The sequence below is a fragment of the Zea mays genome, chromosome 7 (assembly GCF_902167145.1).
Source record: "Zea mays cultivar B73 chromosome 7, Zm-B73-REFERENCE-NAM-5.0, whole genome shotgun sequence".
Lineage (NCBI taxonomy): Eukaryota > Viridiplantae > Streptophyta > Magnoliopsida > Poales > Poaceae > Zea > Zea mays.
This window is the reverse complement of record NC_050102.1, coordinates 118,338,771-118,361,809: the sequence shown is the minus strand read 5'-3', so window position 1 is coordinate 118,361,809 and position 23,039 is coordinate 118,338,771. Positions and strand designations below refer to the sequence as shown.

General features: G+C 51.3%; 2 protein-coding genes across 2 annotated transcripts; one reads left to right on the top strand and one right to left on the bottom strand.

The window, feature by feature from the left end:
• LOC100500963 (uncharacterized) lies at positions 1 to 17,678 on the top strand. Its single transcript, XM_023300693.1, has 5 exons — positions 1 to 216; positions 477 to 606; positions 2,171 to 2,251; positions 15,980 to 16,082; positions 17,215 to 17,678. The coding sequence occupies exons 1-5, from the start codon at positions 1 to 3 to the stop codon at positions 17,408 to 17,410; spliced, it is 726 nt and encodes a 241-aa protein (XP_023156461.1). The 3' UTR covers positions 17,411 to 17,678.
• On the bottom strand, positions 9,540 to 15,745 carry LOC103632744 (uncharacterized). The gene is made up of 2 exons (XM_008654484.4): positions 10,502 to 15,745; positions 9,540 to 10,406 (listed from the first exon to the last, which is right to left on the bottom strand). Exon 1 carries the CDS (start codon positions 12,730 to 12,732, stop codon positions 10,705 to 10,707), a length of 2,028 nt encoding a protein of 675 aa, XP_008652706.1. The 5' UTR covers positions 12,733 to 15,745; the 3' UTR covers positions 9,540 to 10,406; positions 10,502 to 10,704.
• Positions 17,679 to 23,039: the final 5,361 nt, after the last annotated feature.

Here is a 23,039-nt window from a genome sequence, read left to right as displayed (position 1 = left end):
ATGGCGTGGCCACGATGCGCGACCACCTTGCTGCGGCGGAGGTACCACGACGTGAAATTGCCGCCGGACCACCCAGCTAAGTGCCCGCAGATCCCAGACAACCCTCTCCGAGCACCAGTGAGCACCCCCGGGCCAAGGCTGGTACTCCACCGCCCCGTGAGAGCAATGCGGTGGCGCGTCCTTCACCCACCCATGGCGCGACACGGTTGCAAGAAGGTGCGAGCGCGGAAAGAGAAAGCAGGGCTGTAGGGGAGAGGTAGCTGCGAGAGGGGCTAAATTCTATCGGGATGGCGTGGCCCAGGCGAGATCTGTGTGGTTTGTTACCGAGTCCGCCGACAGCGAGCCTCCCGCGAGATCTCCGGTCAACGGAAATGGCAGCCACAGCGCGATTGTCGGCAGAGCGGGTATCAGGCGAGTGGTTATTCGGTTGAAGCAGCACTGAAGGTGGACTTTGCTGCGCTTATTCCGGTATTCAGTTTCAGGGGGAAGATGGCCTGACAGCGCGGGGCCCTCGTGGCAGTGTCCAGGCGCGCGCGCAGACCCCAGCTGAGGCCGCTGACCTGTGGGCCACACGACACGGTGAACCCCCGCGCGGGAGAAAAGGAGGTAACAGTGGTGAGGCTCGCTGCGCTAGGAGTGGGCCGAAATAGGTGACCTCGACCCAAGATGAGGTTTCTGCCCTTTCTCTTTTTATTTTATTTTTGTTTGCTTTTCAAATTCCAATTAGAATTTAAATTCAAACCTAATTCAACTTTGAATTTCAAGCACAATTCTAATGTGGACAGAAATCCCATCATCATATTTATTATTATTATTTTTATTATTTATCTTCTTCCTCACCATTTAGTTCTAAAAAGGAATATATAATTATCATAATTACCTTTCTCACTCTTTTCAAATCCATGTTTGATCTTCAAATTTCCAAGTGTCCAAATTATTACTAATGTGAATATAACTTTTATTGTTTACAATGTCATTATTTATTCTTCTCCTTGTTATTTATTTCATGGGATGTATAAATGGTTTCCTTTAAAAGAAAAATTCCTTTCTCATATATATATATATATTATTCCCTAATTCCCAAAGCATTATAATACTATATTTGTTGATTTATTTTATAATTATATATTTTTTCTCTTATACACATTTTGGGCCTTACATTTCTATTTTGAATTTAAATTCCAATTTAAATTCAGAGTTCAATTTTAAAATGCACAACCAAAATGTCCAGCATGAATGCAAGAATTTTATTTCATTTAGTATTCTTTTATTTAATCTTTTATTAGAAAAGATATTTATTTTTGGGAGAAGTATCTTTAAAAGTAAGAAAAAAAATCTTATTAGAAGATATTTGGGTTCCAAACCTTTGGAGAATTTTACTAAATTCCAAAATAAGATTTTGGGGTATTACACTATCCACAGTGAGGTACTTCAAAAGTTACACCACCAACGTAACGTGGTTATATATGGAGTAAAAAGTTGGTGCAACGACCTAGTATATAAGATGCTCTAAAGTCAAGGAGACCAAAGAAAACACTATGCGTAGAGTTCGTACGTCCGAGTGGCAACAAGTGTCAAGTGATGCGACGACAGAGGGCAAAAAGTAATAAAATATGTGGTACTTCTCCTGCTTTTAAATATTTATCGTATGCTAGATCATTTTAACTAAAGTGGGTCGTTCGATACATCATTTAACTAAAATGAGATAAATAAAAAAGAACGGAAGAAATAGTGGATATAGAGTTTATATATAAAGTAAATATGAATACGGTGAATTATGGTATGAAGTAGAGAATCTTGTTACCAAGGATAAACTATTTATTTTATTTTAGAGTTTATCAGTGTGGGCAGCGTAAACCCTAGCTTCCGTCACCCACACAGCCGGCGAGGTGGCTTCCATCTCGCTCGTGGGCCGATCTCACTGAGCCCCCGCCGTTCTTCTCTCCACTTCCTGCGTTCTCCAGCCGCCGTCTTCGCTGATAGGCTACGCCGCCCGCTGGCCTGCGCGCGCCGCAGCCTTACCCTGTGTGCACCCTGTTCCTAACCCTGCGTGTGGCCGCCGCCGACTGGCTTGCGTGCGCCCGCGCCTCCGCCTAACCCTGCTAGCTTGCGCGCCCAACGCCAGATGCCCTGAGCCCACCGCCGGCTGTCTGTGCACGCAAGTGAACCCATCCGGCTACCTGGGCACGCCATCCGACCTCCCTGCGAACCTCTGTATCGGCCGATATTCCTCAAGAACACAGTGCAAACAGTAAGTTCTGGAGACAGCAAAACCTTAAGGTATACAATTGATTTATTGCAAATAGAATTGAACTCTCGTATATTGTGTTCTAGATAAATCATGTGTACGTTCTAGAAAAATCGTGTGTATCGTATTGGGGATTTTGGAGATTGCGTTAACTATAGAGTAGCACTTTTATCGTATATGGTGATTTTTCTAGATAAATCATGTGTATGTTGTTGTCATGTTTTAAAATGCATAGTGAAATTAAATTTGTGAGACTAGATGTGAGAAATTGATTGGAACATTGACAACACTCGGATTATATGTATGTTGTTTGCTGAACAAGTTGCGAGAGGGAATCAGCCAAACACTTGTTTGAATTCAGTTGGTTATATTGAGGTGGAAAAAGGATTCAAAGAAAGGACATGTCTTGTGGTGACTAGGTTACAACTAAAGGACAAATGGGACAAATTAAAGGAGGATTTCAAGGTATGGACTATGGAGAAAACTTAAGTTGAGGCAAACAGGGGCTGGTTGGGACCATGAGAAAGTGTTATGGATTCCTTTGTTGGGAGACGTTATCAGAGACGACCAAAGAAGTAGGAGTCGTCTTTTCCTAGGGCTGGATATTGACCCAGCTCGGCTCGGCCGAGTTCGAGCTGGCTCGTTAAGCTAACGAGTTGGCTTGGCTCAGCTTGGCTTGTTTACGAGCCTGAGCTGGTTCGTTTAGCTCGCGAGCCAGAGCAGAAAAAATATGTATATAATGACCAATTTCTAGTTAATTTCAAACTAATTTAACAATAGAAAATAGTAATTATACACATAGTTTCACCAATCACATCAATATAACACCAAATTAACACAACTTATCACTCATCAATTCACATTCACACACATGTTCATTAGTTTAACCCACAGTTATATTCGCATAGACCAATTTATAGACATAGTTCATCAATCATTAGTAAATGATATGCATATAAATTCGTTTCGCTGAAATATGGTAGCTTGTTTAGCTCGCGCTGTCTTGTTAACAAATCGAGAACCGAGCTGGTTCGTTAACGAACCGAGCTAGGATATCAATTCAGCTCGTGAAAAAATTCAGACGAGCTGATCTGAGTCGAACTGAGCTGACCACGAACCGAGTGAGCCACGAACATTTCGTCCAGCCCTATCTTTCCCTGACTCTCCCAGGCAGCGCCAACACCTTCTTTAAAGCAGTCGTCTTCGCCTGAGCAGCATCGTCTCCCACTTTCTCCACTTTACACTCGCTAGAGTGGAGATCCATCATTCCGAAGTCGGACCGATTTCTTCTTTAGCTGGTAAGCGACCGAAACTCGGTCTAAGGTTCATTCTAGGATTGTACCTATTCTGTGATTCTAAGCCATGAAATCCGAAACCCTTTATTCTCCCTATTTCAATAGGTTGGATGATTTGTGTACTGCGGGACCCCACTAATCTGACCTAAGCACACATAGTTCGATTAGGTGCTTCAATGCGTGCCCCGCGGTTTTAAAAAGAATCAGAATGGTCGTCGAGGCTTGTAGATATTCCCCAGTCTGCTGTGTTTGACGCTTCACCCTGATGGTGAATCCCAAATTTGTAGTACTATTTCTTCAAAAATTCCAATTCATATTTATTTGGAAAAAATTGCCGTTCACAGTTCTATATATGCATCTGCATCTTTATTGTGAGTGAGTATAATTCTTTGGCAAGGACAAGGTTACTGTCTATAGTTGATGTAATTATGTAAGACGATATGACACTGAGCAGACAACTTGATGGTTTCTAGACTACGAAATTTGGGGTGAATGCACAATGCATGCTTACCAGAAATAGCGTTTGTTCTATAGCCAGACAAAACTAAATGGTTCTTCTGTAGTATTTTGTCATCACCCACTCTTGTTACTCAGTAAGCTTACAATGACTTACTCTTTAAGGATTGTAACTGGCAGTCTGTCAGTTTGTTAGTTTTTATTTATAGAAATTTGTTCTCTCATCACTATTGTTACAACTAATATGTAGTGCAATTGTGTCGATACTAACACCCTCCCCTCCCGACACACGCATGATCATTTCTAATTTGTTTATCTCATGGTTTAAAAGGTTGACGATGATTTAATTTGTATTCTGAACAAAAAAAGGTCAGACCTGGTGCAGTGGTGAGGGCTGTTTTACTAAAATACTAAGTCACTAGGTGTCTAGGTCACGAGTTTGAAGTAGTCTTTGCATTTGCAGGGGAAGGCTTGCCTCGGTTTTTCTTTTCCCAGACTGTTGTCCTCTAGATGCTAAAGAGACTATAAAGGACAGTCAAAAAGCGACTGATGTCCTCTAGATGTTAAAGAGACTAAAGAGGACAGTCAAAAAGCGACTGGTGTCCTCTAGATGCTCAAGACTTATTCCATCATTCTCCCCCTAAGTCTTGGGCGTCGTCTTGTGGGAAAGTTGAGCCATCCTGGACCTAGAGCAAAGCTCAAGAAACTTGATCCTCCCAAAGGGGCTTGGTGAGCAGGTCTGCAAGCTGATCCTTGGTGCTGATGTAGCGCGCCTTGATGCTCCCTTTTGCCAAGCAGTCTCGGATGAAGTGGTATCTCATCCGGATGTGCTTGCTCTGTTCATGGAACACGGGGTTCTTGGCCAATGCCAGAGCGGACTGGCTGTCCACCCTGAGTTCCACCGCTCTAGTGTCTCTCCCGAGGAGATCATCAAGCAGTCGAGCCAGCCAGAGCGCCTGAGTCGAAGCAGTGGAGGCCGCTATGTACTCGGCCTCGTAGCTGGACATGACCACCACCTGCTGCTTGACCGACTGCCAGCTAATGAGGCACTTGCCGAGGAAGAAGAGGATCCCGCTTGTGCTCTTGCTAGTGTCGATGTCACCGGCGTGGTCGCTGTCGCTGTACCTGACAAGGTGTGCCTCCCTAGGGCACCTCGGATAGTAGAGACCGTGGTCGAGAGTCCCCGCAATATAGCGGATGATCCTCTTCACAGCCTGCTCATGCTCCGTCGTCGGTCGCTGCAGAAACCGACTAACGTAGCCGATGGAGTATGCCAAGTCAGGTCGTGTGTGGACGAGGTAGCGAAGGCTCCCCACAAGACGCCGGTACTGTGTAGCGTCCACCTCCTCTGTCGTGCTGCCGCGACTCAGCTTTAGCCTCTCCTCCATCGGAGTGAGAGCTGGGTTGCAGTCGGTGAGCCCAGCCAGCTCAACAATGCGCTTGGCGTAGGCGGTCTGGCGAAGTGTGATCCCAAAGTCTCCCTGGTGCACCTCAATCCCCAGGTAGAAGGAGAGATGCCCCAAGTCACTCATTTGAGAAGTGGCCTTCATCTCTTCCTTGAATGCTGCCACCTCTGCATCCTTGGCACCGGTGATCACCAAGTCGTCGACGTAGACACCCACCAGCAGGGCACTTCCTCCATTGCTCTGCCGATAGATGGCCGCCTCATGCGGGCTTGGCGTGAAGCCCATTCCTTTGAGTGTGGAATCCAGCTTGGCGTTCCACGCCCTCGGTGCCTGTCGCAGGCCATAGTGAGCCTTGCGCAGGCGCAACACCTTGCCCTCCTTGCCAGGGATCGCAAAACCTGGCGGCTGGTGTACGTAGACCTCCTCCTTTAAGTCGCCGTTAAGAAACACCGACTTGACGTCCATGTGATGAACGTGCCAGCCCTCCTGGGCTGACAGCGCAAGGAGGAGCCGCACGGATTCCATCCGTGCCACGGGGGTGAAAGCATCGTCGAAGTCGATCCTCTCCTGTTGTAAGAAACCGCGTGCCACCAAGCGAGCCTTGTGCTTGACGATGGTGCCGACTTCATCCCTCTTCAGTTTGAACACCCATTTAAGGGTGATTGCGCGATGACCATGAGGGAGATCAGCGAGCTCCCAAGTGCGGTTCGTCTCAACCACATCCATCTCTGACTGCATCGCGGCACGCCAAACCGCGTGTTTCTCGGCCTCCGCGAAAGACCGAGGCTCGCCATCGTCGCATGCAAGATGCAACTTTCCTGCCAAAATGCGAGACGCCGGGCCCGGCACCGACGGGTCGATGAGAAGGCCCTCCACCTTTCGATACCACAACGACTCGCCGTCGTAGCACGCGTCGACGCGCTCCTCGTCGTGGGAGAGCGGGGTCACGAGCTCCACTGGGTCATGTTCGACACGAGCTGGCGTCGGAGAGGATGTTCCCGGGGAGGGTACCGTCGGTGCTGGAGTACGTGGTGACGGAGAGCTCGCTGGAGCCGGAGTCGTGGCTGGATGGCGTGGTGGCGAAGAGCTCGTTGTAGCCGGAGCTGGAGAGCGTGGCGTTGTAGTCGGTGGAGACTTGGGGGCTGGATTAGGCCTACTCGAAGAAGGATTGCCTACTCCCCCGACTCGCTCAAAGTGGACGTACTCGATGGTGAAGTCGTCGTACGTCGAAGTCGTGCTGTCGTCCACCACCTTGTCCCAGGCCCATCCTCGCCCTTCGTCGAACACTACGTCGCGCGCCGTGCGCACACGCATTGTTCCTGGGTCAAGGATGCGGTAGGCCTTCGAGCCCTCCGCGTAGCCAATGAACACCCTTGGGGTGCTCCTGTCGTCGAGCTTGCCGATGTGGCCAAGCTCCTTGGTGAACACGAGGCAGCCGAAGACCCGTAGGTGAGAGACCATCGGCTTGCGCCCATGCCAAGCCTCGTACGGTGTCATCCCGTTGAGTGCCTTGGTGGGCGAGCGGTTGAGGATGTAGACCGCTGTCACCACCGCCTCTCCCCAGAAGACAGCCGACATTCCCCTCTGTTTGAGGAGAGCCCGAGCCATCCCCACAACCGTCTGGTTGCGCCGCTCGACGACGCCATTCTGCTGTGGGCTGTACGGCGCGGAGTAGTGGCGCTGAACGCCCTCATCCGCGCAGTACGACGCGAACTTAGTCGCCGTGAATTCGCCGCCGTTGTCAGTGCGCAACACGTGTAGCTTGCGACCGCACTCCGCCTCCGCAGCGACCTGCACACGCCTGATGGCGTTCGCAGCCTCTCCCTTGCTACCAAGGATCATCACCCACATGTAGCGGGAGAGATCGTCGACGAGCAGCAAGAAGTAGCGTCGTCCTCCTGGTGTGGCTGGTGTCACCGGGCCACACAAGTCCCCATGCACGAGCTCGAGCCTCTCCTTGGCTCGGAAGCTCGACTGCTGGGGAAAGGGTAGCCGTCTATGCTTTGTCAACACGCAGACATCGCAGAATTGCTCTACACGGCAGGCCTCGTACCATCCCTTGGCACTGAGCCACTTAAGGGCCTCGAAGTTAAGGTGCCCGAAGCGCTCGTGCCACTGCCATGCCCTGTCGTCTCGACGAGCAGCAAGGTTGTGCCACCTTCACATTGAGGATGTATAGCCGATTTGGACTCCTATGTGCCTTGGCAAGAAGGCGGCGAGAGGGATCCCAGATCCTCATGACTCCATGCTCGACCTCCACGCGCGAACCGTTCTCATCCAGCTGTCCCAAGCTGATGATAGAGTTCCTCAACGCGGGGATGTACTAGACTCCGGTGAGCAGCCTGTGCTCACCAGACGCGGCGGTGAAGACGACTAAGCCGGCGCCCTTGATCTCTACACCGGAGGCGTCCCCAAACTTGACGGAGCCTCGGATGTTAGAGTCAAGCTCGGTGAAGAATTCCCGTCGACCGGCCATGTGATGAGTGGTGCCGGTGTCGAGGCACCATTCTTCGATCATGTCTTTGTTGGAGCCGTCGCCGAGGAAAGCGCGTGCTTTCGACTCATCAAGGTGGAGGAGTGCCGCTGCAGCCGGTGCCGCTGGAGATAGCTCGATGCTTGCATGTGCTAGGAGCAGAGCCTCCTCCTCTGCCTCCGCCTGTGCGACGTTGGCCTGGCCACGTTGTGGCTGTCGACAGTCCCTGGCCCAGTGGCCAAGCTTGCCGCAGTTGTGACAGCCGTCGTCTCGTGCCGGCTTCTTGTTGTCGACGGCGCCGCCTTGGGCACCTCCACGGGCACCACCCTCAGCATGTCCTCGCGCCCCGGACTGGGCGCCTCCACGCGCCTTGCGTGGCTTGCCGCGTTTGCGGCCTCGTGTCGAGGAGGACTCCCCCTTCTTGTCACCCTGGCAGGCCTCCCATTGCTCCCGAGTAAGATGTAGCTTCCCGCCGACAGTGATAGGTCCAGAGGGAGCCTGTGTTTCGTCGTCGTCGACCACCTTGAGACGACCTATCGTCTCTTCGATTGTCATCGTGGAGAGGTCTAGCAGAGACTCGATCGAGTGAGCAATCTGCTTGTACTTCTTGGGGATGCAACGGAAGAGCTTCTCAACAGCTCTCTCCTCATAGGTGTCGTCGCCGAACTGCACCATCTTCTGCAACAGAGTGTTGAGGCGGAGAGCAAAGTCATCAACATCCTCACCTGGCTTGAAGGCCAGGTTCTCCCACTCCTTGCGAAGTGCCTGCAATGTGGTCTTGCGGGCACGGTCGCTGCCGATGCGGGTCGCAGCGATGGCGTCCCAGGCCTCCTTGGCAGTCCGCTTCTGGGAAAGCGAAAACTTTCGGGACTGCAACAATGAGGACATCCAGCGCCCGTCGATCCTTGTGGTAGTCGACGTCGCCGTACCAAACTACTTCCCACATGTGGCGAACCTGGAGTCGTACCCTCATCACCGCGGCCCACTCGACGTAGTTGGTCTTGGTGAGGGTAGGCCACCCACCGCCGGGACCGATGTCCCTGACAATGGCCTGGGCCATGCGGCGACCATGGTGCCGATCCGGGGAGGGAGAGCCGCGCCGCCTGTAGAGGCCGCGATCTCCGTCGACTCGGTCGCCACCGCCGGGAGCACCGCTGGCGTAGTGTCTACGCCCGTCTGGGCCGCCGCCGCGTGCGCCCTCGCCCGGAGCACCGTCGGCGCGTCGGCGCCTATCTAGGCTGCCGCCACGCGCGCCCCCATGGGGATGCGTGGCTGCCCACTGTGCCGCCTGCTCTCGCGCTGCTTCCCTCGCCAGCCTGAGCTCTTCGTCGGTGTTGTCGTCGACAGAGGCAGCGCTGCCGGCTCTACTGCCGCGCAGAACCTTGAGCTCTGCTGCCGCCACACGTGCAGCATCCGCCGCCTCCGTTGCTACTACTTCTGCTCTCGCTGCTGCCAGTTTCGCCGCCGCTAGCCGTGCTGCCCTCGCCGCTGTCGTTGCAGCCGCCGCTGCTGCTCACTCGCGTTCTTGTGCCGCGGCGACCTCGGTCTCTTGCTGGCGCCGCACACTCGAAGTGACCGAGCGTAAGGACATGGTGGGCTAGTGAGGGGTCGCTGCGTGTGGAAGAGGCTATCTCAGACATAGTTTTCAGATCGCCTGATCGCCTGATCGAAGCCACTGGGCGATCAGGCGATTAGTCGCGATTAGGCGTCGATCAGGGCGATTAGTCGCCCCTGATCGACCCTAATCGTCCCCCTGGTCGTCCTGTGTATTCCAGGACATATATGATATATATATATATATATATATATATATATAGACATATAGTCATATATAACACTATATATAGATATATAATTATATAGTATAGAGGCTTGCAGCAGTATAAATACTTAAATAGTCCATAACAGCACAACAACAAGTTTATTATTTATATAAGACTATGAAACTGCAAGTCTACAACTTACTAGACCAGTAGATTAGTAGAGTATGACCAAGGTCCAAGAAGGAAACACCTATATGGCTATATGAGATCATCATCCAGCTTGAATTGATCACCAGCAGCTCCAGATTCTTCTTCATCATCAATCGCTTTTTCTGCAGCATCTTGGTCATTTTGAGTTGGCTCTCGATGATCATTTTCGTTGTGACTGTCACTGCCACTGCCATCTCCTTGCTGCAAGTCCTGAGCCACTGTAACTTTTTGGCGCTTCCTACTCCTAACATAGGTCTCGGAGTAGGTCCTCCCACCACGTGTAGCTGCTGCCCTAGGCAAGTTTCTGCCCTGGGTAGCTTGAGTTGCACCTAAAACTTCATCTACTGCACTCCAAAGCTCCTCACCTTCTTCAGACTCCTGAACCCACTCATTTTCCCACAAAAGCTCTTCAAGCACTAGTGGGTTGCTTTTCGTTCCCTTTGAACCTTGCTCTCTTATCTTTGTAAATCTGTTGTTCATCTTCCTGTTGTAGCTCACATAGACCAACTTGCATAACCTTTGATGCTCTAGCCGGTTCCTCTTCTTGGTGTGGATCTACACAAGCAAATTCAAGAAGTCATCAAACACTTACTGCATATTTCAGTTACTGCATATGAACATTGAACAAACAACAAAGTAGAGACACTTACTGCTGAAAATTCACTCCAGTTTCTCTCACAACCAGAGGCCGAGCAACAGAGGCTTATAACTCTTTTTGCAAGGGTTTGTAGTTCGAAAGCAAACCCTCCATATGCACCCCACCATAGCACTGAAGTAGACAAACATTGTAAGTTTAGTCGCAAACACATAAACTGCATATTTCAGTTAATACAAAGAGAATTTAGAAATAAACTTACAGGGATTTTTTCCCCCTATCTCTTATTGCTCCAGCCTTCGAGAAGCATTCCCCTTCGGACCTTTCATAGTCATCTGCTTGCTTACTAATCTTTGTTTGCTCATCTTCATTACTGATCATCTTCCACATAACATCGTTAAACATGGATCTTAGCCTTGCAGCCTGCCTCCTGTCCTTTTCCCTTATGTCAAAGAATTTGCCCGGATTCAAAAATAGGGCTGCCCCGTACAGCTTCTGCTCCATCTGACTTTCCCACCTTTTGTCAAAACATGAGATTACTTCTGCAAGTAATTTGCCCTTATTTTTTAATGCCTCTTTGATGGTGGCTTTTGCTTTATCCATAGCTGCCATAATCTCTGGAGCAGCAGGTGTCTCATCACCATCAGCAATCCTTAGGGCAATGAGAATTGGTTGAGAAGCTCGTAGACAGAACTCAACACTATTCCAAAACTCTGTAGAGAGGATAATATTTTCAGCTTGGATGCCTTCTTGACTGGTGGAGAACTTGCTTTGCTGCCATTCGTTACTAATAAACACACTCTTCAAACCATTCTTATGCTTGAGCATGCTAGCCAGGGTGAGAAAAGACGTGGCAAACCTAGTAATACCGGGCCTAACAAGGTCACCTCCAATCATTTGCCTCATAAGGTTGTGCAGCCTCCCATGTTTGTATAGGAACCGACACACCCTCTTTGCTTGGTTGATGCAAGTGTTGAAGTACTTAATCTTCCCAATGTCCTCCAGCAGCAAATCCAAACAATGGGCAGCACACGGTGTCCAAAACAAATGTGGAATCCTCTCCATAAGAAGCCTGCCAGCAGCTTTGAAGTTTGCTCCATTGTCAGTTACTAATTGCACTACATTTTCTCTGCCAATTTTGTCAATCTGATTTTCTAGCAAATCTGCCAACATGTTGGCATTAGCTATCTCACTTGATGCATCAATAGAGCACAAAAAGTGTGTCCCTGCTGGACTGTTTGCCAAAAAGTTGATTAGATGACGTCCTCTAACATCTGTCCATGAATCTGACATCAATGAGCAGCCATACTCCTTCCACGATTCTTCATGCTTCGCCGTCATTAATGATGTCCTCTCGACAGCCCTTTCAAGCCACGGAACCCTAATGTCGTGGTACGATGGGCCACGGTAGCCAGGACCATACTGCCCTATCGACTCCAACATGATCTCCCAGCTTCTTGAGTTGACCACGTTCAGCGGAATATTGTTCTCGTACAAGAAATCAGCAACGTGGTCATCAACAATTTGCTGGACCTCCTTGCCTTTCTTCGTGCAGTGCTCTAGAGTGGACTGGGAAGCTTTGTTGCTGTGCCGTTCAGCAATCACTTCTTCTGGGCTCTTGCAAAGCATGGCAGCTACTGATTTACTACCTTTTTGAGTAACTGGCTTCGGAGGAGCAGAAACAACAAAGGAGGACATTGCAGCTTGAGAAACAAGTGCAGACCTTGTGTTCTTCTTAAGATAAGCTTGCATGTCCTTTGAAACGGGGGCAGCAGCAGCATCGTCTTCTCCTTCTATACTTTCATCGTCAACCAAAACAAGTGCAGACCTTGTGTTCTTCTTAAGATAAGCTTGCATGTCCTTTGAAACAACCTCTGGGACCCTTGCACACTTCATCGTGTCGCCGAATCTGCCGGCGAGGTGCTGTTTGAACCTCTTTATTCCAGAGGGCACCACTTTCATGCAAAAGATACATTGCACGAACTCCTTCTTAGACGGATCAGGCCACCAACCGAACTTCCAGCCAGGGTCCTGTGACTTAGCCTTCCGCTTCGAATCGTTAGCTTGTTCAGCAAGGTCTGGAGGCAGACCTGCTATTGCCTTGTCAGCAAGCGTGCTTGAGTCTGCAGCAGTTGACGACGCCGATGGAACATGATCTGTGCTGCCAGTTTCAGCCGCAGAGGACGCCTTCCCTCGGGCAATTTGGGACTGTGGGAAGATGACTTGAACAGCAGCAACACGACGTCCATCACCATGATGTCCATGCATATCTGCGACGTCAAACATCTTAATAGCAGCTCTGCCTCAAGAGTCCAGACCTTGCTGGACAAAGAGGAATGAAGAACAGAGGGGGGGGAGAGAGCAGAGAACAAAGAGTGAAGAACAGGCAAAAGCAGCTCATCTTCGGTTGGACTTCTCAGCTGCTGTTTTTCGCGACTAAAATGGTGGAGAAGGCTGCTGCTGCTTGACTGCTCACGTCTAAAATGGGGGAGAAGGCTGGTCACGTCTACCCAGGATTTAAAGCACTGCTCACGTCTAAAATGGGGGAGAAGGCTGGTCACCTCCCAGACAGCATTTAAAGCACTGCTGACTGCTCACGTCTACCCAGGATGCATCTGAAGGGATTGGGCGTCCTTTGGCCTCCCCCAGACAGCAGTTAAGTCTAAAATGGCTTTTGGACTACCAGGCCTATCGGCTGATCGCCCAACACGGCGATTAATCGCTATAAATCGCGATTAGGCGGACGATAAGGACGATCAGCTACCCTGATCGAATCGTTACACCTTATCGAGTTCTAACAACCGATCAGACCGACTAATCGCGACTAATCGCGATTAGTCGGACGATATGTAATCAGTGATCTCAGACGAAAGGTTGCTCGTCTGACCAGGAGAGGAAGGAACAATTGGAGCTCTTGCTGCCGACTGAGTGTGGGGTGAGGCGCGGGAAGGAGATGAGCACGAGATGTTTAGGCTGCAGGATAGTTTGGTTCTGATACCAATTGTAAGCAGCGGGACTCTAACTCTCATCGAGAGGATGACACTACGAGTTGGGGCAATTTTCGTTTATTTCTCACACACTACTCAAAAATGCCATACCCATCTAAGGGTTGAAGACACATATTTATAGCCCTAGAGGCTGCACTACCACACCTTCTCACACACACTACACAACAGGATTGTCCTCTAGATGCTAAAAGAGACTACAGAGGATAGTCAAAAAGCGACTGCTGTCCTCTAGATGCTAAAGAGACTACAGAGGACAGTCAAAAAGCGACTGCTGTCCTCTAGATGCTAAAGAGACAAAAGAGGACAGTCAAAAAGCGACTGCTGTCCTCTAGATGCTCAAGACTTGTTCCATCACAGACCACACTTATGCAGGAGCCTCCGAAACTAGGTCTACCCGTTCTGTTGATGAATGGAACAACACATGTTAACTTGTTAATAGCATAGATGCGGTGTCAAATTTGTACTCACAATAGTTATTTTTATATGTTTTTGGTGAGTTTACTGAGCACCATGCATGCTATCTTTTGTACAATATGCATGGTCACTAGGTAGGTTGTTTTCTGGAAGATAGCTCTGGAAGATAGCTCTGAACCATATGCTACTTAATATACAATTGTTCTAGTATGTGTTCTGAGGTATCATTACTATTATAAAGTTCGGGACCCTTGCACCAATAAACAATGTTAATTGTTAGAGCTACTGTGTAATGTCTATTGTAATGTGTTGTATTTGTGTAATGGGCTTAGGCCCTAACTACACCTATTATAAATACATCTTCTAACTCTGGTTAGGGTTAGGGTTTCAGTCCCACTAACATGATATCGGATCCCCTGCCTCCCTCGACGCCCTCTACACGACCGTGCTGTGGGAAGCCGCGCCCACGCCACACGTTTCTCTGCCCGACGCCGCTACTCTTTGTATCGAGCTTTTGGCTCCGCACTTTCTGTACATGGGTATGGTGAGCAAGGTTATTAAAACGATAAAACGTTGAAATGCTCATGGGTGAAGTTTTGACTTTTAAATGTTTAAACAAAGTTTAAGCGTAGTTTTAAACAACATAGGAAAAATACCAATATATCATAATTTTAGACAATAACATGAAGTTAAGTACCAAAAAAAAGAGGTTAGTGGCTTACCAAAACATCACCCATGAGCCGGATTGGACCCCAAAAGTAACTAACAAACTGGGCCCAAAAGTAGCTAATGGTCTAAAACGCATGAAACATCGTGTTTTATAGTTTAGAAATTAGAACGCTAAAACGTGGTTTCAACCTCTAATTAGAGTTTCGACGTTTAAACGTAGTTTTAATAACACTGATGGTGAGTGCCAATCTCGGCCTCACTGGGGGGGGGGGGGGGGGGGTCGACACGCTCTCGCCACCGGTTTACAACCACCCGTTGGCCTTCACCACCTCTTAGCGTTGCGCTCCCGTCAACCTTGCAACCGCCCATCAACGCGCGCAGGCTGCCGCCTGTGCCTGGCAACAGGAGCGTGCGACCGTCGAGTGCTAGTTTGTTGGGCTCCATCAGTTTGGAGGAGTCCCGGGCGATGCCTCTCACTCCGTGCATGACATCGGCGACGACGACACCCTCCTCGCACCCGACGCGTCAATCATCGCCAGCCTCCACGCTCAGGCGGTGGGGCTCCACAACATCTAGGCCCTCGTCTCCGTTGTCCTTGCCTCGGACTCGGCCCAGTACACTCGCTGGCGTGATCAGGTCCTGCCGACCCTCCACCGCTACGTCCTTGACGCCCACATCCTCATCGACGTGGCTGTGCCGACACAGGCCTAGTGCCGATTAAATTACGTTGTCTTCTCCTGGATCCTCGACACCCTTAAAGTTGCCTAGAGGGGGGGGGGTGAATAGGGCGAAACTGAAATTTACAAATATAAACACAACTACAAGCCGGGTTAGCGTTAGAAATAATAAAGAGTCCGAGAGAGAGGGTGCAAAACAAATCGCAAGCGAATGAAGAATGTGACACGCGGATTTGTTTTACCGAGGTTCGGTTCTCGCAAACCTACTCCCCGTTGAGGTGGTCATTGCAATTAAATTTACAAAACAAGATCCCACTTGCCTACATTTTGATTGAAAAGAATGTTTATGACATGTGGACCTCGAAATTCACATAAGTTTCAAATAATTTAATAATGGCCTTAGTCCAAAGACTCATTCTTCTTCATACATACATTTACCTTGCACACAATTGGCATGGCCTCAAACCCTCATCGTAGATTTGGCCTAGTTTTGGCATTGCCCACGTTTTAGCATTTCTAACTTTTGGTTTGGCTCGCCGGAGTTGTGAACCAAACAGGCCATATTTGCGCTAATTTTATTCATTTTTGAAAGTTGGCCAGGTGCTATGGCACAAACTTGAGTATACATGCATCGGTACTCTTTGGTTCTTCCTTGACTAGTATCTAGACTTTTTTTTCCGTATAAGCTATTGTTTTACTGAATATCTAGACTTCTTTTTTTTTCCGTATAAGCTATTGTTTTACTGAAATCCAGTGGTTATATAGGTAACACATCAGCAAGTTCGAGACTGCCAAAAATATGCAAGGCAGCTGGCTGGAAAGAACCATCATTTGACTTTGAAGAACAAGGACCTCCGCATAACAGAGTGTGAGTTTCCCTACTAACTGATGAATACTAAACTAAATGTCATGCACTTCTAATATTTATAGCATGGTGTGCATTATGTTACCAAAATGTCTATAACATCAGTTTAATATCCTGTGATACAATATTTATTTGTATTTTTTTTCAAAAAGGTGAATCATACATAATATTGTTTATGGCACATTTCAATTTTGAGAGATATTATGCCAATGCTGGAACATGATAATGCCAGTGTCATGACTAACTAATGAATAATAAGCCAGCAGCATTAACTCTCTACACAAACTCTGCCTATGTTAGGGTGCCTATGGGGGTTTCAGCATAGTAGCAGGTTCCAATTCCTGAGAAAGGAGGAGAGTTGTGTAGGCTTGGCGAGCCCGTGTAAAAACTTAGCTACTTAGGCTGTCTTCGGTAGATAGTGTAAAATAGGGGACGCGGCACTGTAAATGATACTGTTTGTAGAGTGAAGTTTGAAATAGGGGATGAGATAGCGGATAGAATAAGGGATCTGCTGAAGATAGCCTAAGATGGAGATGAGCGTGTTTGAACCGTGACTAGGGGCTCATGTTGGGTTTTAACTCTAGCCTACCCCAAATTGCGGGACTGCAGGCTTTGCGGCTCCTGCTGCTGCATTAACTCACTACACAAGCGTAACCCTGAACTTGGAAAATCAACTGAAGTTCCATGAGTACAGGCTATCTGCAAGTTTCTGTCTTTTAGCACAAGAAATAGACCGGCATGTGAACGCTACAGAGATCTATCCAATCTAGATGGCTGAAAGAACAAGCAAAGGTGAGAATATAGCAGCATTGTTCCTAAGGATAAAACAACCAAGTCCTCGTTAGTATGAATATAATTGGTTAAAGAAAAAAGTGGGTGAAATTTTCTGAAATTTCTAGTTACAGCAAACCACAATGGGGCATTTTTTTGTCCTCTTTTCGAACCAGTATATGCATACCTGTAACTCGTAGCGTCCTATGGTAGCATTTTTGAAGTGATTGAATTTGGTTAGAGGCCATCATGTGTTGTTTGTGTGATTGTGATTCTTCATAGAGTAAGTAATTCATAACCGCCCATGATAAGCTGGTTATTATGATTAGAAATGGGAATCACTGATGCCTCTTAAATTCTGCAGATTCACATGCAAGGTGACCGTCCACCTGGATGAACTGGTCAACACCATTATGGAGTGTTTCAGCGACCCCAAACCTAAGAAGAAAGCTGCACGGGAGAACGCCGCACAAGGGGCATTATGGTGCCTTGAGCGCTCTGGTTATGTCAAGTCATCTTCAGATGTTCCTGACCTGTGCGGCCATCAGCCCTTCTGCTAGCCAGATCTACCCTTGTAGGAGTATTAATGTTGGTAGACGGGTGCAGCTTGTTGCTGTGGCACAGTGGTTATCCATGCACTGATGCCATGATACTCTTGAGAAGTTGAGTCCCTTATGAATCTTGAGCCGGCTGTGTTGGCTCGTGTACCTAGTCTCTAGCTCGTTTGGTTACATGCCCAACGCCTGCACTTGTACTGTGTAAAATACTGAACTCCGGCGATCAATGCAATCAAACTGGAACTCCTAGCCGAGCTCTGTCTTGCAATTCGATGTCCGGCCTTCTCCTGTTGGATGTTAAACAGGAGCCACGGAATCCGTTAATCATGGGGCGAGTATGCCATGTAAAGATAGACATGAGTAAGAATACGTATCCTCATCATCTAATATATATAGAACCTTATTTAGTACGACACTAGATAAATTTCTTATAACCACCCCTCCTTGGACTATAAAAAGAAATGTGGTGTCTCAAGAGGATAGATCAAATCAAAACAAGCCACTGGCATACATGACGTATGATATTATCTTGCATCGAGAGTTTGTATCTACTTAATTCTTCGTGTTCCTTGTGCATTTACCTTCACTTCTCGATCCCGCGATCTACCTTGTAAATTCACTGCCAAATAATGCTCAACAGTTACGTCGGTTTAACAATGGCTAATCTAAAACCTAAAAGTTACAATTGAGCCACACACTCTGATACCAATTGAAGGGAACGCTAATGCCTAAGGGGGTGAATTATGAAATCTAGTTTCTCTCTAAATTATGGACTCAATGTTCTCCTAGTCAAAACCTATGCAACAAAACAAAACTTTCATATGTGCAAATACGGTCTTGACTAAATATTCTTATCCCTACCGTAAGGAATTATGTAATCTAGGTTCCAAACATATCTAATAGCCCATAAAAAGCTAGGAAGGTAAGCACATAACCTAGATTCCAAACATTTCCTCTAGCCTATAACTAAGTCGGTTGGGGTGGTTATATCGTCCCAAGTTCAAAACTAGCCATTAGAGGTAAACTAGTGTCGGCGTTTCGAACCCGGAGGGTCCCTGGGCCGACGAGTAAATTGTCGCCGCATGCCCCAGCCCAGATGGGTCGGCGCGAGACGGAGCGCGAAGGGGGGAAGAAGCCGGAGGGAGACAAGCGTGAGAGGTGAAACCCGCGGCCTTCGTGTTTGTCCCGCGCCCAGGTCGGGTGCGCTTGCAGTAGGGGGTTACAAGCGTCCACGCGGGAGGGAGCGAGCGGCCATGCGCGAGCGCCGTCCCGTCCTTCCCCGCGCGGCCAACCTCCTGTAAGAGGGCCCTAGATCTTCCTTTTATAGGCGTAAGGAAAGGATCCAAGTGTACAATGGGGGGTGTAGCAGTGTGCTAACGTGTCTAGCGGAGGAGAGCTAGTGCCCTAAGTACATGCCATCGTGGCAGCCGGAGAGGTTTTGGCACCCGGTTCGTGTGGTGTCGTGGCCGTCGGAGGAGCGCCGGAGCCTGGCGGAAGGATAGCTGTCGGGGCTGTTGGGTCCTTGCTGACGTCCTCTTGCTTCCGTAAGGGGCTGAGAGCCACCGTCGTCATAGAGCATGCGGGGCGCCATCATTACTTGTTTGGCGGAGCGAGCCAGATGGGATGCCGGTCTTGTTCCCCGTAGCCTGAGTCAGCTTGGGGTAGGGTAATGATGGTGCCTCCTGTGACGTGGTCGGTCTGAGCCCTGGGTTGGGCGAGGTGGAGGCTCCTCCGAGGTCGAGGTCGAGTCTGTCTTCCGAGGCCGAGGTCGAGTCCGAGCCCCTGGGTCGGGCGAGGCGGAGACCGTCGGCTGAGGCCAGGGCTGAGTCCGAGCCCTGGGGTCGGGCGAAGCGGAGTTCGTCGTCTTCAGGGGTTGAGCCCGAGTCCGAGCCCTGGGGTCGGGCGAAGCGGAGTTCGTCGTCTTCCGGGGCTGAGCCCGAGTCCGAGCCCTGGGGTCGGGCGATGCAGAGTTCGTCGTCTTCCGGGGCTGAGCCCGAGTCCGAGCCCTGGGGTCGGGCGAAGCGGAGTTCGTCGTCTTCAGGGGCTGAGCCCGAGTCCGAGCCCTAGGGTCGGGCGAAGCGGAGTTTCCTATGGCGCCTGAGGCCGGACTTGGCTGTTGTCAGCCTCACTCTGTCGAGTGGCACGGCAGTCGGAGCGACGCAGGCGACGCTGTCCTCTTGTCAGGCCTTTGCATTAAATGCCCCTGCGATTCGGTTGGCTGGCGTGGCGACTTGGCCAAGGTTGCTTCTTGGCGAAGACTGGGCCTCGAGCGAGCCGAAGGTGTGCCCGTTGCTGGAGGGGGTCCTCGGGCGAGACGTAGATCCTCCGGGGTCGGCTGCCCTTGCCCGAGGCTGGGCTCGGGCGAGGCGTGATCGCGTCCCTCGAATGGACCGACCTTTGACTTAATCGCACCCATCAGGCCTTTGTAGCTTTGTGCTGATGGGGGTTACCAGCTGAGATTTAGGAGTCTTGAGGGTACCCCTAATTATGGTCCCCGACAGTAGCCCCCGTGCCTCGAAGGGAGTGTTAATACTCGCTTGGAGGCTTTTGTCGCACTTTTTTGCAAGGGGACCAGCCTTTCTCGGTTGCGTTTTGTTCCGGTGGGTGCGCGCGAGCGCACCCGCCGGGTGTAGCCCCTGAGGCCTCGGAGGAGTGGTTTGACTCCTTCGAGGTCTTAATGCATTTCGCAATGCTTTGGCCGGACTGGTTGTTCCCTCATGCGAGCTGGCCGTAGCCCGGGTGCACGATCGAGTCCCAAGTTCTCGGGCTGGTACGTTGACGCTGTCAATGGTTTGGCCGGAGCCGGGTTTGCGAGAGCAGCCCCCGAGCCTCCGCACAGGGCGAGAGGACGGTCAGGGACAGACTCGACTTTTTTACATATGCCCCTGTGTCGCCTTTCCGCAAGGAGGAGGAGGGGGGGGGGGAAAGCGCCATGTTGCCCTCGGAGGGCGCCGAACATGGTGTCTCCAGTGAGCTGCTGACGGGTAATCCGAGTGGACGCCCGTGCCCCATTTGTTAGGGGTTGGCTAGAGGCCCGGAGGCGCGCTCCAAAAGTACCTACGGGTGATCTGTCGGACCCGGTCCCCTTTTGACGGGGTCCGAGGGCTCGATGCCTTCCTCTGATGGGATTCCGTTACACGATCGTTCCCGCTGGTCTCGGAAATGTCCTAGGGTACCTCGGGAGCGTAGCCCGAGCCTTGGTTATGTATCGAACGTACCCAGGGTCATCCCTCGCTCTGTGTCTTAGGCGGCTGTGAACCCTTCGAGGGCCAGCCTACGAACCCCTGATCAGTAGTGGGCGCGGAGCCCGAGTGGCCTGAGGTGGCCGTTGAACCCTTCCGAGGAGCCGGCCTTCGAACCTCTGACCAGTAGCGGACGCGGAGCCCGAGCGCTCTGAGGCGGCTGTTGAACCCCTCCGAGGGGCTAGCCTTTGAACCTCTGATCAGTAGGGGGGCTCGGGGCCTGTTTCCTTCGCGGAGAAGGATCCCTTTTGGGGTATCCCCCTTTCCCGGTCCCTATTGTAAGAGAGAGAAAGAGGAAAAGGGAAAGAATACGAAATCGAGATGACGTGGCGCACCTTTTTTGACGCGGTCATTATGGCGAAGGCGAAGCGTCGCCCGCTTCTCCTGCCAAGGGCGCCGCCTGTCCCGCCACGGAGTTAATGCGACGGGGCGAGTGGTTCGCGGGGCAGCCGTTGCGCGGGTGCGGGCCGTTCGAGGAACAGAACACGGGCGCGTCGTCTTCACGCCATGGGAGAGGGTTCTCTCGCTGTCCCACGAGGGGACGTGAGCTCGACTGACGACGTGACCGCTGCTTCCGCCCGCCTGCCACCGCCATTACTGCCGGCCCATTTTTGGCCGTATTGACCGTCGTGCCTGGCTGGCACTGTTGGGTCATACGCAGGGTTGCCTCGAGTCGCGGTACTGGTTCCGCAGTCGAGGAGGCGCGGTAGTGGCGCGAGTGGCGGTGCAGTTGCTCGCACGTAGCAACCGGCGCGCCAGTTGCATGACGTGTGGGCCTGGGCCTCCATGCTGGGCGCGTTGGAGTCGAAGGGGTGCGCCCACTTGGCGCGGTTGCATGCCGCCTGCATGGCTGTCCGCCCTTTCACCCGTTGGTCTGGGCGAAAGTGGGGGAATGCTTGTAACCGCTGGGCAGTTGCATGCACCGCGCGCGGCGGTTTGGCTTCTTCTGCCCTGGGCCAGCTTGCATGACGCGTGGGACCCAGCCCCCGTGCCATAGGGGGAGGACCTTGGAGCGTGTTGGAGAAGACCCAGCCCGCGATGGCTAAGGACGCAAGTGGGGAGAGTCACCTTTAAAAGGGGGGACCCCCTCGAAAGCTAACCATGTCTTCACGCTCCCTTATGCATCGCGTCTTTCCACCTTCCGAGCCCCCGGATGGGGAACTCCCGCAATCCTTCCGCCTTGTCGTTGGAGGAACGCAACTTCGCGGAAGTTGGTACCTTTCAGCCATCGTTCGGCTTCAAGGATTTTCATCACGCAGCCCGGCTGCATCCCCTCGCCGGTGGTCACCCAAGACGGTGACCACCAGCCCCTGGGTGGGGAGAAGCAAGCTGGGCTGCGGCCTCCGCCCCTCCCTCAGCTTCAAGGATGTTCATCATCCTGGCTGGGGCGGGGGCCGAGCTGAGCCGGAGCTCTTCCTCCCGCGCGGGTTCGTGGGTCAGCCTCTCCCTCAGCATTCAAGGGAGAGGGCGCTCAGCGGCCCAGCGGGAGGGTCGGACTTCGACAACGCGGGGCCGATCGGCGGCGTGCGTCGTCAGCTTCAGCGCGCTGGGCTCGCCGGCTTGGCTCCTGGTGCCCCCTCCCACCGCAAGGGCGGTTGTCGCGCCGCGCACACCGGAGGACCGCCCAAGACGTCGCGCGCTGCTAGGGCGGCGTTCGTGTTCTGGGGCTGTCCTGCCTTTGCTCCGGTATGGCGCCTCCGCGCGGAGGTCGGTGCTCCGCTCATCCGGGAGGATCCGAGTGGGGATCTGCTGGTGGGCAGACGGCTCCTGTCGTCGGTGACGAGGTGGCGGCGGCTGGAGAAGTCCCCGTCGCCGATGGGATCACCGCCACCATCCGCGCTCCCGGCCTCCGGCTCTTTGTACTTGTCCTCGCCCCTCGAGCGGAGTCGCGGGCGAGGACATCGTTGCGGCGGCGTCCGCCCTTAGGCCATCACTGCTGCAGTTCAGCGACCCGGAGCGGAGGTCATTGTCGCCCCGCGGGCCCTCCAGTGTGGGGGGTTGTTCGTACCCGCGGAGGTGGAAACAGAGTTCCGTTTGTAATGGCACCTTGAGTGCCGGTGTCTTGTTCATTGCGGCTGTCGGGGCCTGAACATGTATGTATTTTTGGCACGGAGTCGTGTTTTTTCCTCATTTTGAGCACTAAGACTCGCCTGTCGGCTATCTGAACCGCTTCACCAAGCGTGAGTCGCCTCGTGCAAAGGTGACGAGTGAGGTATCCGTATCCCGGAGGCGTAGGAGTCCCTCGGCTCGGTCGGCCTTGCTGTCCGAGGCTTCTCTTGCTTGGTTAAATGAACCCTCGGCCGCTCTTCGATGAGCCGAAGCCAGAGGTAGCGGTGTTGGCACGGACAGAGGCAGAGTTGGCTCGACAAGAAGATTTGGTCGGCCGGAGC